The following is a 14,324-nucleotide window of genomic DNA, read 5'->3' on the forward strand; positions in this document are numbered from 1 at the left end:
AGTTAGTAGAACATTACTTGGCAATCTGTTTGAAGCAGTGTTACTTGGACAAAGTGTTTTGAGAATAGTTGAATGAGCTTTCAGATTGTGATTCTGGATTATATTAAGAATACTCCATGCATTGGCTTGCGAGGATAGCTTGGTAAGATGTGTCGGAGATGTGATGGTCACACTGATTAGGGTAGAATTTGACAATGTGTATCAGAGAGCTGGACACTTGCCTAAGGTAGAGACCAAGTGGAAAAAGCTCAGAAACATTAGAATAGTACATGCATTATGTTTTTCATGCAAAATGGGTTAAAAAATTATCCATATGATTCCTCTACTATTTAGCTGGTTCACCAACACCAAAATGCATAATAGAAAAAGCATTACTGTATTCAAAATCAAAAGTATATAGAAAGTGTAAGAATAATTGAAATGTTTGAGAATACAATGCAAGTTCCTTTCAGAAAATTTTCCAATTGATTTTTGTACCTGTAAATGAATCAACCAAGTTAAAATTTCCATACATATGGGACTAACCACAAAAATCCTCATCAGAACCATCAGGGCAGTCTTGGACGAGATCACATCGTTTATCCTTGTGGACGCAGCGTGACATATCAACACAAATGAACTCATACCACTCACATGAAGGAGGCACTACATTTTATAAAATAAAAATAACATTACAGCATTAATGAAAATTAAATTTAGCTGATCACTCGCTTTGAGTATGTTGTGGATTACAAAATACAATGTATATTAAAAAATATAAAATAGGCCTAATGTAAAGCATACAATGGAAATTTTTCTCCAATTCCATACCACGCTCATCAATCAAAACCATTTAAGAATTTTTTATTTATTTATATGTATTTCAGTATAACGACAGACATTTGCAATGATATTGAAGTCACAATACAAAGTATAGGTGGATTAATTTCTTTTGGAAAGAAATCAATAGATCTTTGAATCCACATTCAGCCTTACTTTAGGACGAATTCTTTATAATTTTTTGTTTACCGTTAACAATCATACATCATGGCTCAAGAGTGATATGAGAGACAGGTACCAAAGTAATAATTTTTCAATTACTTCTTTGAATATTTTTTCATTAATTTCCTCACTCACCCTTAACATTGACAAAACTTTCTATATTCTGTTTGGCAATAAATCTTCTAATCAAATAAATCTCAAAATAAACAATACCCAAATTTGTAACAAATTAGATGGCAAATTCCTTGGCATTCTCATTGACCACAAGCTGAATTTCCAGGGACACATTCTAAATATATAAAAAAAAGTTTCAAAAACTGTTGGCATTCTTTCTAAGATCAGATATTATGTACCCCGCCCTGCCCTGGTGACTCTCTATTACTCCCTTATCTATCCATATCTCAACTATGGTATTTGTGCTTGGGGCTCTACTACCCAAAATCATTTATGTCCTCTAATTACTCAACACAAAGCTGCTATTAGGACAATATCCAACTCTGGCCCCAGACATCACTCGGTACCCCTACTCAAATCTCTGAATATGTTAGACATTAAGTCACTGCACATTCTCTCATGTGTATTATACATAAATAAAATGCTAAACTGTAATGCCAATCCTGACCTCAAAAGCTTCATTGAAGGTTGTAACAGAACCCATGAGCACCACACCAGAAATAAATACAGTTTTGATATTCCTAGAGTACGACTTAATCAAACTAGAAATGCTCTACAAATCAAGGGACCCAGATTGTGGAATGACCTTCCCAACCATGTTAAAGACTGTACCTCTCTCAACTAGTTTAAGATAAAAACGAAGCTATACCTAATAAATTTCCTGTAACCTACCTTACCCCTCTATTGTCAACCAATGTCTGTTTTTTTTAAAGAGCGCTGTTTGTCGACAGAATTGTATTTGTGCTGCTTTTTCAGCTATGTTTTCATTCCATGTTTTCATTTTACTCTTTATGCTCAATTAGTATTAAGCTTTAGTCATTTAAGTTTTTCATGCCCGAAACGCTTTGCGTTATAGTGGCTTTAGGCATTGTATGTACTAGCCCCATCTATAATTCCATCACTCTTTGTAAAATCTCTTGTATGTATGTACCTTAACTAAATAAACATTTGATTTGATTTGATTTGATTTGATTTATAAAATGTTCCTATTATATCTCCTAAAGTTTAAATCCTAAAGATCAATATAAATAAATATGAAATGAAAAGGAAGTTTATGATTACGAAAGTTTCTGTTGACAATCACAATGACAGACAAACTCTTGACATTAACTTTTTGATAGTCAGGTCAACTATTTTTCATATGCTAGATTTAGCTGAAAAGGCTGGGTATGACAAACATTCACAATCTAAAGGGGAACATATTGTAATGGTCAGTGCAGTCAGCTGGCAGTAGAATTGTTCCAGGTTTGATTCACGAGCAGAAAGAGAAATTTGGGTATGTTGAATTTTTGTTTAAACTTGATTCCTTTGTTCGCCCTGCAGTAAATAGGTATTTACGAGTGAGGCAGCTGTTATGGGTTACATTTTGGGCAAGGTGAGTCATTGGCTAGTGGAACCTAGATAAGCTTATCAGGTTCCCTGTCCCTGACAATGGGAAACCATTACACTTACCTGGATTTATTACATGTGCTTTAGTGAAACATTTTTTTTTTGCAGTGGAATAAACATATTACCAATAACACAGTAGTTTTTTCTGATTGGATCATCCCTAAACATTTATAAATTTGTGATGAAAGACCACACAAAATATCCTGTCCACCAAAAAATAATGAAAAGTGTTTTCCATTAATTATTTGTGATGATTTAACAACTATTAATAAGTTATTAATAAGAACCCGGACGCAGGTTCGAATCCTCATCACGGCCCTTGTTGATTTGTTCATTTGATGCATCACATTAGTGTGATCTCTGTGTGTAATATGCACCTAAATTAATAAATCTTCATTTTGTGTTGTAAAACATGAAAGTTTAAAAGATAATATGATACCAGACACAAAAGACAGTCACAAGTTGACAACATAACAACTACAAGCAATAAAAAACAAAAACATACACACAGTATCAGACCAGCAAAGGAGCTGCACGTACTATTACAAATAAATTAACAAAAGATGCAACACCCGCTACCAGGTTCAAAATACATAACACCCGTGTTATCTCTTGTAACACACAATGAGCACAAACCCCAATACATTCTGAAGTGCTGTAAATAACCCATAATTACAAAATGTTTTATTTCTGCAATAAATAAATATCTTGAGCGATGTATCATATATAGTATGCTACTATACAGTACTGTATACAACATGTCATTAACCCTAACATTCCTATAGTGAATACAATTATACCAGTGTACTACTATATGGTACAGTATGTATCATACAACTGTAATCTAGCATATTGATTTAAGATACTTTTGGTCATAGATTTGCTTGTCTCCATTCATCTTAATATTTTGCAAAACTAAACATTTTTCTTTATTAGAACTTACATATTGTTTAAAGTTTGGGTTGCTCATCATTTAATACATTATACCCCTATGTTCTATTGCTGCTTTACTTAGATTTCTCCAGAATTCTCTGTGAACTTAAGGTTTGTCTTTCGTTCTTAATTCTCATAATGTGATGCTCTGTTCTCTCTTTGAGCTGTGTAACAGAGTGATACAACTGAGCTAAGTGCATGTGTATCCTCAGGCACAAGACCTTCAGAAGGTTGCCAATCTCCAGGTATTCCTCTTAATGAAGACCTTTTCCTGACATCTGTGCTCAGGATTTTTGTAGGTCTATCTGACCATCTACAACTGTCTGTCTTCCCACGATCCCTCGTCTGCACTGCTAATATCACACTTGGTCAACTCTCTTGCACATTTGATGCTCCTCACCTGATGGAGTTGTTGATGTCTTGTTGTAGCTCATTGACGTCTCCAACCATTCTTGACCTTGCAACTCTGGAGATTTTCCAGTTTGCAGCTCAGGCCAGTTTCCTTTCATTGCTTTGTTACTTTTGCTTTATTTTTCAGAGTAATTATGAAAATCTTTATTGAGCAAGACACTCAGATGCTCCAAAATGGACAAGTTTGGTCTTAATGGAAGTCATTATATTCTGGGCCAAGTCATGGAACCAGATGCTGGCATGGGTGCTGCCATCTGGCACTAATAAGTAGGAGACAGGTAGCAAAGGAGCACTGCTTGGTGTGCTTTGTGATACCAAATAGGGCTTGAAAAAGCTTAGTGATTTTATTATAAAATTTTCTGTAGTTATAATAATTAATTTTGTGTCAGGGGACAGGAAGTCAGAGTGTATACATATGCGTTTGGCTTTTATCGAGGACTCCCCCCCCAAGGCCAAATTACTGACTATGCCCAGGATGCAACCCCAGACAAGCTAAATAACTCCTGAGTACTTACTTACTGCTAGGTGAACAGCTGCATTAGGTGAAAGGAAATGTGCTCAACCATTTCTGTCCCACCCGGGATTCGAACCCAGAATTCTCGATTGCGCGTCAAGAAGGAACCCGATTGTACTACCGGGACCCTCAACCTACTGTACTACCGAGTTGCATTAGACTGGACTGAGCTTTCCTCTAGTGCCTCTCTAGTACCAGTACAAACTAAAAGGGATGTGGGTAAAAAAAGCCCTGTTGTGCTGATGGTGCAGTGTTACGTGACCTTACTGATTGATCCTGTCCAGTAGGAGCTTCATTGGTCTTGATTTTGGGAGTATTAATGATAAGCATTTTAATGAAAAAGGAGCTTTTCATTTTCCTTCCGACTCATTTATGATTAATATAATTTGCTTTTAAGATACTTCATTTATGTAAATACTTATTCAAGAAATAATGTCCAAATAATTTGCAAAAGAGAAAGTGTTTTTCCAAGACAGCTTTCCATGTAGAGTGAAGAAAGAAGTGAACCATCATATAAACTCATGTCATAGATTTTCTTTTTTGTGCATATTCAGCACCACATTCTGAACCAGCAGATAATTATAAATCAATCTATTAAAAATTACATACACAGGATCAAACGGTTGATAACCCACATCCCTATATTTGCTCTCACACAAAAATACATACATTTTATTATTACATTTTTGACATACAGCACTTAGAATTAAATCAGATAATTGCAATGATTATATATTTCTATATGGTTTTGTAAAATATTTTCTTATCATTAGAATTGTGCAATTACATGAAGCAATACACATTTACCCAATTACAAATGCACATAAATATTTAGTACAGTATGTCTGAATGGGCACTGATCAATACTACACTGTGAATACCATAGAGGAACGCAATACTGTACAGAGAAAGTCCACCTCTCTCCTCTTTCGTGGGGGGTATACTTGGTTTCCAAAGAATACCAGGATTAAGTGGCCTAATACTAACTTACTGATGCTGTAAGCAAAGAGTTACCTTGCATTACTTATCAACCTGATGATATGCACAACTTTATAACTTCCTCAGAGATAATTTAAAACTAATTAATGTCTTAAATTCTCACACACAATAGAGTCTTAAATAACATATACTGTAATATCCTGGATAACATCTTAAGTCAGTCATCAATGATATTTCCGAGATGTTTTGAACATGAAAGTAATGCAAGATAATCAAACTTTACATCCAATACTGTTAATATACCCCAAAACATAATAACGAAAAACTAATTACACTCTTACTCCACACATTTTTCTACGACAAACATTTTAAATTTAGGTTTTCAAATTCATTATAAAAGGTAGAAATTTGGCTATAGCCTAAAGACAGTATCACAAGACATTCTGTTATAGTAATGTATATAATTTAAACTTGACCAAAGTTTGTACTTTGCAGCACTATTGTACATAAAATATAGTACATCGTATTGTATCATTGTACAATACACAACAGTGTTAGTGTGTGCATATGTGTATGTGAATGTATACATACAGTATGCATGAATATGTATGTAGTAAATATGTATTTAAATAGAAATATATCAAACTACTAAAAGAAACTTACCTGGCCTGCAACTTTCCCCTGGAATGTTAGGATTGCCCTCATAACCACTTGCACACAATTCACAACGACGACCTTGATAACCTTGTCGGCAATTGCAGGTTACTCGACCATCAGTGTCCAGGTAGCAGGAAGTGCCAAATCTATAATGACATGTACATGAAAGTACAGTATTTTGCTTTTAAAGATAAATTTACTCTTATCAGTTGCAAGTACTGTATAAATCTCATCACTAATTGTTTTCATATAAACAATACCAGCAATAAGTTATGAACTATAAACTTATTATAAATATGTACAATTTGTGCAGAGAAACAAAAATTAAATTTTGTTTCATTTTAATTTTATGAAATATAAGTGTTAGTGCTTATAAAGAGAAAAATGGAAGAGGCTAGGTCAGGATAGTGAAGGTGCAGTGAGGTCAGGGTGAAAAAGGGTAGGGTTGTGGTTAGAGATTAATCATCACAATTAATATTTTTAAATATTAATTTTGCTGATGGGGTAGAAATTTTCCTTTACTAAAGAATCTGTGCTGAAGATAATAATTTCTTTGATGATGAGTTCAGAATTTCTAAAGTTCTGGATATGTTGCTCTTGATTCCTGTGTGAGATACATTGTTGGTATTATCTATAAAGTATCTTCCTGAGCTCAACAGTCGATTCTCTCTTCTTGAAACTTTGCCCCATTATTCTTTGCTCTAATTCCCACGTTTCTCAGTTACTCTGCAAAGTGGCTAAGTTGAGTTTGTTCCCATCAATATCCTAAAGCCCATATTGGCATTCTTCTTGGCAATGTCCCGAGTTTTTTTTTTTTTTTTTTTTTTTTTTTTAAGTCCATTCACAAGTTTGCTTCCTGTTACCCTCCCAAGGTAACATACCTGTGTCACAAGATTTCCAGTGAGTGCTCCTCTTTACATCACTGCAGTCTAGGAGAGCATTGCCTTTCTAGTTCGGATAGCTTCTGCTGAAACTTGCCTTAGGAAGGGACCGAGTTGGAAAGCTTTAAAATCTAGCTTGAGTTTATGAAAATAGAATTTTGGAACAGTATACTCTGTCACTCCCACCCTTCTTCCTTCTCTCTCTCTCTGCAGGGGTAATGCAAGGAGGTGGGATTTAGTTATCTTCAGTGTCTCCCTGTTACTAGTATGATCTCCTGGTTCTTAGGGGAGATCTTCTGGTTCATAGAGCATGACTGTCCTGGGTTCGTATCCTGGCTGGGGAGGATTTACTGGACAGAAATCCTTAACTGTAGCCTCTGTTTAACCCAACAGTAAAATGGGTATCTGGTTGTTAAACGATTTGGTGGGTCATATTCCGGGAACATAGGATTAAGGATTTGCCCGAAAATCTACGTGTGCTAGTAGCTGTACAAGAATGAAAGAACTCTTGTGTATGTAAATAAATAAAAAAATAAAAAATCTAACAAGGAATGTTTGAAAAGATCCCACTAGTTTGGTATGGAATACAAACCTGCTTTGACTGGTGCTTATCCTAATCAAAGATTAGTAGGACCTTGTATTATGGAGTAACCAAGTATACAGCTCAGAATAGTGCCTTCATAGATTTTGGGGGCTTAAAAATAGTGAAAAAATATTCAAAAACATTCAGATACACAGGGGTCTACTGTATATAATTATATGTTTGTTGTTCTGTATAATGAGAAACACTTGTGCATTTTATTTCCACTAATATTCATATTACTATAATGAAGATACCATTTGCCCAATATATTGTGCATATTATAGGCACTGTTATGGTAAATTTATTCATAATCATGCCTTGTATTTTAGTGTGAAATAAAGTTATTGTAGCATTATTATTATTATTATTACAGTATTATTACTATTTTTATTATTATTATTATTATTTTTATTATTATTAATAAATAATAAATAAATGTTTATTCAGGTAAGGTACATACATACAAGAGATTTTTACAAAAATTGCTAGGTTTATAGATAGAGCTGGTACACACAATGCCTAAAGCCACTATTACGCAAAGCGTTTCGGGCAGAAATTATTATTAGAAATATTGAGAACATCTGCAGCAGAAGTATTTATGTCTTAACTGCTTTAGCTACTGAACAAGAGAAATGTATTTACTGGTTATTAGGAGTTGAAAGAGGGCAAGTACAGAAGAGATATGTACTTACTGGTTATTAGGAGTTGTAAGAGGGCAAGTACAGAAGAGATATGTACTTACTGGTTATTAGGAGTTGAAAGAGGGCAAGTACAGAAGAGATATGTACTTACTGGTTATTAGGAGTTGTAAGAGGGCAAGTACAGAAGAGATATGTACTTACTGGTTATTAGGAGTTGTAAGAGGGCAAGAGCATGGCAGGCAAGGAATACCATTTGCAGGATCACCATATTCCAGAGGTCCACACTCAATGTCTGGTACACACTGACCTAGCCAAGGTCCTCCTAACACCCGACGGTAGTTTGGTGCACAATCCTGTTATAAAAAAAGGAAATAATGTAATATATACATGAAGAGTTCCTAATTTGGCTTATCATTGATCCAAAATTCAATGGATTAATGGACATGGGAGATGATGTTCATATGCATAATCTTTAACTGCAGTATCAAATCCTTTGAAAGTAAAGAAAAGACTCCTCTTAACAAGGTGTTCATTTATAATACAGTTGTGTGGCAATCACTGGAAATGTAAGGGGTAGTATATGATTGTGGTGGTAGTATGTGGTGGTGGTAGTGTGTGGTTATATTGGTAGTAGTTTGTGGTTTTAATGGCAGTGCATGTGATTGTGGGAGTGGTAGTATATGGTTGTGGTGCTGGTGGTAGTATATAATATTGGTGGCAATATGTGGTTGTGGTGGTCGTGGTAATTAGTGGTGCAGGAGGTGGAAGGATGAAGTTGTGATGGTGGTATGTAGTGGTAATTACCTAAGTGAAATTACCTAAGTGTAGTTACAGGATGAGAGCTACGCTCGTGGTGTCCCGTCTTCCCAGCACTCTTTGTCATATAACGCTTTGAAACTACCGACGGTCTTGGCCTCCACCACCACCTCCCCTAACTTGTTCCAACCGTCTACCACCCTGTTTGCAAAAGTGAATTTTCTTATATTTCTTCAGCATTTGTGTTTAGCTAGTTTATATCTATGACCTCTTGTTCTTAAAGTTCCAGGTCTCAGGAAATCTTCCCTATCAATTTTATCAATTCCTGTTACTATTTTGTATGTAGTGATCATATGACCTCTTTTTCTTCTGTCTTCTAGTTTTGGCATATTTAATGCCTCTAACCTCTCCTCGTAGCTCTTGCCCTTCAGTTCTGGGAGCCACTTAGTAGCATGTCTTTGCACCTTTTCCAGTTTGTTGATGTGCTTCTTAAGATATGGGCACCACACAACTGCTGCATATTCTAGCTTTGGCCTAACAAAATTCGTGAACAATTTCTTTAGTATATCGCCATCCATGTATTTAAAAGCAATTCTGAAGTTAGAAAGCGTGGTGAAAGCGTGCTTACCTGTCAGTGCTTGCATATCAGTGACTATGGGGGAGTGAAATCTAGGTCATTATGCCCTGCCTCCTAGCTATTTGTCAAATTCTCTCAGTATTCTGTATACTGTGAACGTGTCTTCTCTTGTCTTATTCTCATCTAATGTTTTTAGGTTTGGCTCTTAATTGTTATGCTTAGTTTTCTTATTTTAAGCACAAGCTTTACAGGAAATCACTGGACTTTTTTATTCTTCTTTCTGATCTATTCCACTAGCATTAATGATCCTAAGGCAAACTCCCACAAGGTCCCAATGGATACAATCATGATAGTGATCATGTTCAGACATAACTGATGCTAGTGAGGCACTGCAGAAATGATCAGTGAAACACAGATTGATCTATAAAAGGTTCACTTAATTACTTGAGAGAGAAAGCCTCAAGATGTGTAGCTACTCCAAAGGTGTAGCTATGCCATCTCCAGGCTCATTCATAATTTCATGACATGTTGCAAGTTGCTAACAAAAACCAGCGTTGAATGTAACGAAACGCCATTTTCTGGGTGAGTCACGGAGGCTCCCTGGAGTCTGGACAGGCCACCACAACTTGGGTAAGGCGTGTGAACACACGAGGTGCCAGATTCAACCCGAAAGGGAGACAACGAAAGTGGTAACTCTCTGACGCCCCACAACACAACCGAGCCAGTCCCTGAACCCCAGATGAATAGGGATATGCCAATACACATTCTTGAGGTCCAGGGACACCATCCAAGCGCCCGGCTCCAACAGAAGCCGGACCTGGGACAGAGTGGTCATCCAAAATGAGGGGCAAGAAACCCAAGGGTTCAGACGGGACAAGTCCAGAATGAACCGCAGGTCCGCACAGTCCCGTTTCGAAACTGGGAACAGGCGGGAAACTCACCTGAGAGAAGTCGTCGTTTCAACCATGCCCAAGTGCACCCACTCCAAGATGACCCGATAGAGTGTAGGAGAGGTAGCTTGCCCCGTCAGCCCCATAACCCTCAGAGGAGGAGAAGCCACCCAATGACACCACAGGCGGAGAGAAATGACCCGAAAAGCCCACAAATCGTGAGACCAGGCGTGAGTGAGCAGAGTAAATCTCCCCCCTATCACCCCGTCAATGGGGCGAACTGCGAAAGGGCCGCTGCCCCTTACGACAACCCGACCTACGCGCACAGCAAACACCGCGCCGACCAGGCACAGGTGGGATCGCAGGCGGCACCGGCACCGAACCCGACACCTGTGGCCGACCTCGACTACCGAAACCACGAGCCCTGGCACGACCCTGCCGGGAAGGAACCCCCCCTTCCCCCCCTCGGTTCCCCCTGAGCACCAACAATTCAGACATAGGAAGGTAAGTGCAAAAAGCTTCCTGAATATAACGCTTAACCGCAGAGGCCTCAAAAAGCAGAGGACAACTTAAGAACCAGGGCCCAAGCAGATTCTAATGATGAAGTGAGTACTGCCTGTCGACCTGCAAAACACGCAGGGAAAAACCGTAGCAACGCCTCTTGCAGGATCGGCGCAAAACAGCTTCACAAGAGCAGATGACGCATTAGCAGCTGAGACCATGGTGCCAGACCCAGGAACGGCCCCAAGCACCTCTACATCCTCTGCAAGCCAATCTGAAGACAGCTCCAGGTGGGAAAACAAACGCAGGACCGAAGCTAAAAAGCCATGAGTGCGTCCTCAGCCACAAGCGCAGCCGACAGGGAAGGAACCTGCACATGAAGCTGAACCGCACTAATATCCTTTATCCTTAACACTTTCCTGGATTTTCGACTTGGAATTACAGGCGTTTTGCTTAACCGCTTGTCGGATCACGACGTAAATTTACGGACCGTGTTTTATATTGGGTATTTACTACTCGATCGACTTGGGGTTTGTATGAATATGTTTCCCATTAAATTTTCGTTTTCTCTAATAGGCACAGTGCCTATTTGAGAAAACAGCAATGTATTGTAACTTAGAGGAGAGACTATTGAGTTGGTGACACAACGAGGGTACGCCCACTCCACACACTCTTGTGTTGGCCGCGATCATGATTCTACATTTATATGCATATGTCTGTGTAGAGAATTTTATTCCCAACACTATACAAACAAAAAAAACGGTGTGAATCAAGTATAAACTTGAAAAAACATGAGCAAAGTAAAAACTTTTTACGCTCACGGGTACAAACACGCGTAAGATTCGCGTAAGATTTTATTCGCCGCAAATTTATTTGACGCTCTGTTGGCCAATTCTACCCATGTTCTTATAGAACTTTCTATTGCGAACACATTGCTATAAAAATGAAATACGTAGCTCGAGAAATAATGTCAGAACAGTGAAATAAGTATAAACTTTCAAAGCGCTGCATCACAACAGTGTCGTCGCTGCTGAAATCATGGCTAACGCTTCGCCCAGTTCCCACTCTCGTGTGGAACATAATTAGACATTGATAGGCATATGTCTGGGTGGGGAATTTTATTGCGAGTTCAGTGATATCAAAATAAGCGCTGTAGGATGACTGTGAGGCTGGCAACAAACGAAAGAGTATGAACATTTACTTCCTGTTTGGGTGTCACGGCGAGTCATCTTCGTGTTTATTTACTTCGTGGTGGGATAGCAAATGCTTGGGTGACATTTTATGCATATGATCTTGTAGAGAATTTTATTGCCAACGCATTGATACCAAAATGAAAAACGTAGCTCAAGAATTGATGTTAGGAGCGTGAAAAGATTATAAACTTTTTTGTGTTTACACTTGAGTGCCCAGAACGCCGCGCGAACAACCCGCTTTTTTTTTCAGCGAATGCCGCGCGCACTAAAGTGTTTAGATACGCAAAATTGCCCCCAAGGTAAACCTGGACTACCGTCAACGCTTCGCGCCACTCAAACATGCGGGTCCAACAGAACGAGCCCCAAGCATCCAACGAAAACAAGGGTCAGTCTGCAAGCCAGGACGACCCCGGAACCTCATAATGCACCCAGTAAGGACACGATGATCCAAACCTGAACGAAGAAGGATCCATTATGGAGGCATACTCCGAGTCACACAAGAGGTAAGCAGCAATGGCCGACCACACCTCAGGCAGCAAGACGCAGGAAGCCGAAAACCTCCAGAAGGATGGAACCGAAGAATCCACAAGGACAACCGAACCGAACTTGGGGAGGAGCAGAACCCAAGTCCAAATCGTACACAGAGGGGGGGGGGGAAAGAAAGCCCCACTCGACCCCTACTTGCAACAGTAAGCCCTGCTCAGAAGGACTGAAAATCCAGGTGAGGTCCAAAGGAGCCCAAGGCCCCCAAGTCAGCTCCTCCCCAATCCTGGGAACCTCCACTCCAGGCCCCCCTGGGCCGAGTCATCTTCCAAAGCCACGGCCTCACAAGAAAAAGCCAGGGCAGCCGAAAGATCCGGACGGGAAGGGGCCCACTGGTCAGACCCCGGAGCATTGGCAGGAGGAACAGACTCGAATGCCTCCGCAGCCACCCCAGACGGAGCAACCTCAGAAACTGCCCGAGTCTCAGAAATCTCTAAACCCTGCCCTGACCCCGAAGCCCACAGATGCATAGGGGACGAAGCAGAAGATGGGGGGACCAAATGAACCACCGAAGGGGAAGAATGAGGGGGCGTGGATGGAACCAAGGCTGAAGCGACCAACGCCCCCAAGTTCGAGTCCCTATAGGCAAAGCGGGGCAGCCTCTGGGGGTCCGGGGAAGCAACAACCCGAGCACGTAGCAATAACCTAAACCTACCCTGCAATGCGCGTGCTACCTGCACTCAAAGAAAATCATCATCAGTCAGGGTGAATTGAGTCATAAACAAGCAACAGAGCTTGCAGGACTCAATGTGTCACCAACCCAACCAGCAGCATGACAGAGGCAAAAACAACGAGTGTCGCCCTGAGACAAGGGGACAGAGGAACCCTCAAACTTGCACAAAGCGAGAGGGGACACAAGGATCTCCTCCATCGGTCCCGAGAGCACCCGCAGGGTTTTCCAGGGCCCCTAGACTGGGTCTGCTAAGGGTTATCCCAGGCAGGGCACTGCTAACCGGCGCCCCAAACTACCAAGCAAACTGCTAAAAGCTGAACCCACTAGACGTGTCCACTCATGAGGGTGAAGCAGGGGGTGCCACCACACAAAATGGCCCTAATATGAGGAGGGCGGGAGAACACAAGGCAGACCCCCCACCAGGCAAAAACAAAGAGAAAAGAAAAACCACGCAAGTGAAAAACGTACCCAGAGGGAACAGAGCCAGCCGCTGTCATAGGTGAAAACTAGCTACGCAGTATCCCGCACCCCACCAGTGCAATAACTACCACCTACCCCAAGGCAAACAAGGGAGGAAAACCCCCAAACACTCGGGGCGGTCAAACGCCAAGCAGCGAAAGACCAACAGAGGTAGACCCAAGGCGACTTGAGGAAGAGAACCCCAAGCCCCAAGGGCGGTACTTACAGGGCACTCAGGGAAGGAGACCCTAAGCGCATGCAGCCCAAGTACCTGAGAATATTACTCCCAGCTCCCCAGCGGTATAGATCCGGGGAGATGCACATACTGGGAGGTCTCACCCAGAAAATGGAGTTTCATTACATTCAATGCTGTTATTTTTTATGCTGCAGCCCATGAAGGAGAAAATAAAGCATCAAAGATAGAAAAAATATGAAAAAATCCTGAAATTAATATTTTTTAGATGAAATAACATACTTGGCATGAGAGTCCAAAGTAGCCTCGAGGACAGCGACATTCTTCAACCAATACTGCTCGACCTTGATCAGTGCTAGATATTTCAGTAGTGTCCAACGTCACATCAGAAAGTGTAGCTCTCACAAATAGTCCATCATTGTACAGAGCCCTGTAA

The 14,324-nt window shown here is 40.0% G+C and overlaps 1 protein-coding gene across 8 annotated transcripts in view; it reads right to left on the reverse strand.

Moving 5' to 3' along the window:
• LOC123767760 (terribly reduced optic lobes) overlaps nt 1–14,324 on the reverse strand; it is a 354,074-nt gene that overhangs the window by 257,344 nt on the left and 82,406 nt on the right. For 7 of the 8 annotated variants that reach the window (XM_069310630.1, XM_069310627.1, XM_069310626.1 and 4 more), the window contains 4 exons: nt 14,171–14,318; nt 8,305–8,456; nt 6,005–6,144; nt 526–645 (listed from right to left, as the gene is read on the reverse strand). In XM_069310630.1, the coding sequence (XP_069166731.1) occupies nt 526–645; nt 6,005–6,144; nt 8,305–8,456; nt 14,171–14,318 (560 nt within the window). The remainder of the gene's footprint in view (nt 1–525; nt 646–6,004; nt 6,145–8,304; nt 8,457–14,170; nt 14,319–14,324) is intronic. The other variant, XM_069310633.1, reaches the window with a different exon arrangement.

This window comes from Procambarus clarkii, chromosome 67 (assembly GCF_040958095.1).
Source record: "Procambarus clarkii isolate CNS0578487 chromosome 67, FALCON_Pclarkii_2.0, whole genome shotgun sequence".
Taxonomy (NCBI): domain Eukaryota; kingdom Metazoa; phylum Arthropoda; class Malacostraca; order Decapoda; family Cambaridae; genus Procambarus; species Procambarus clarkii.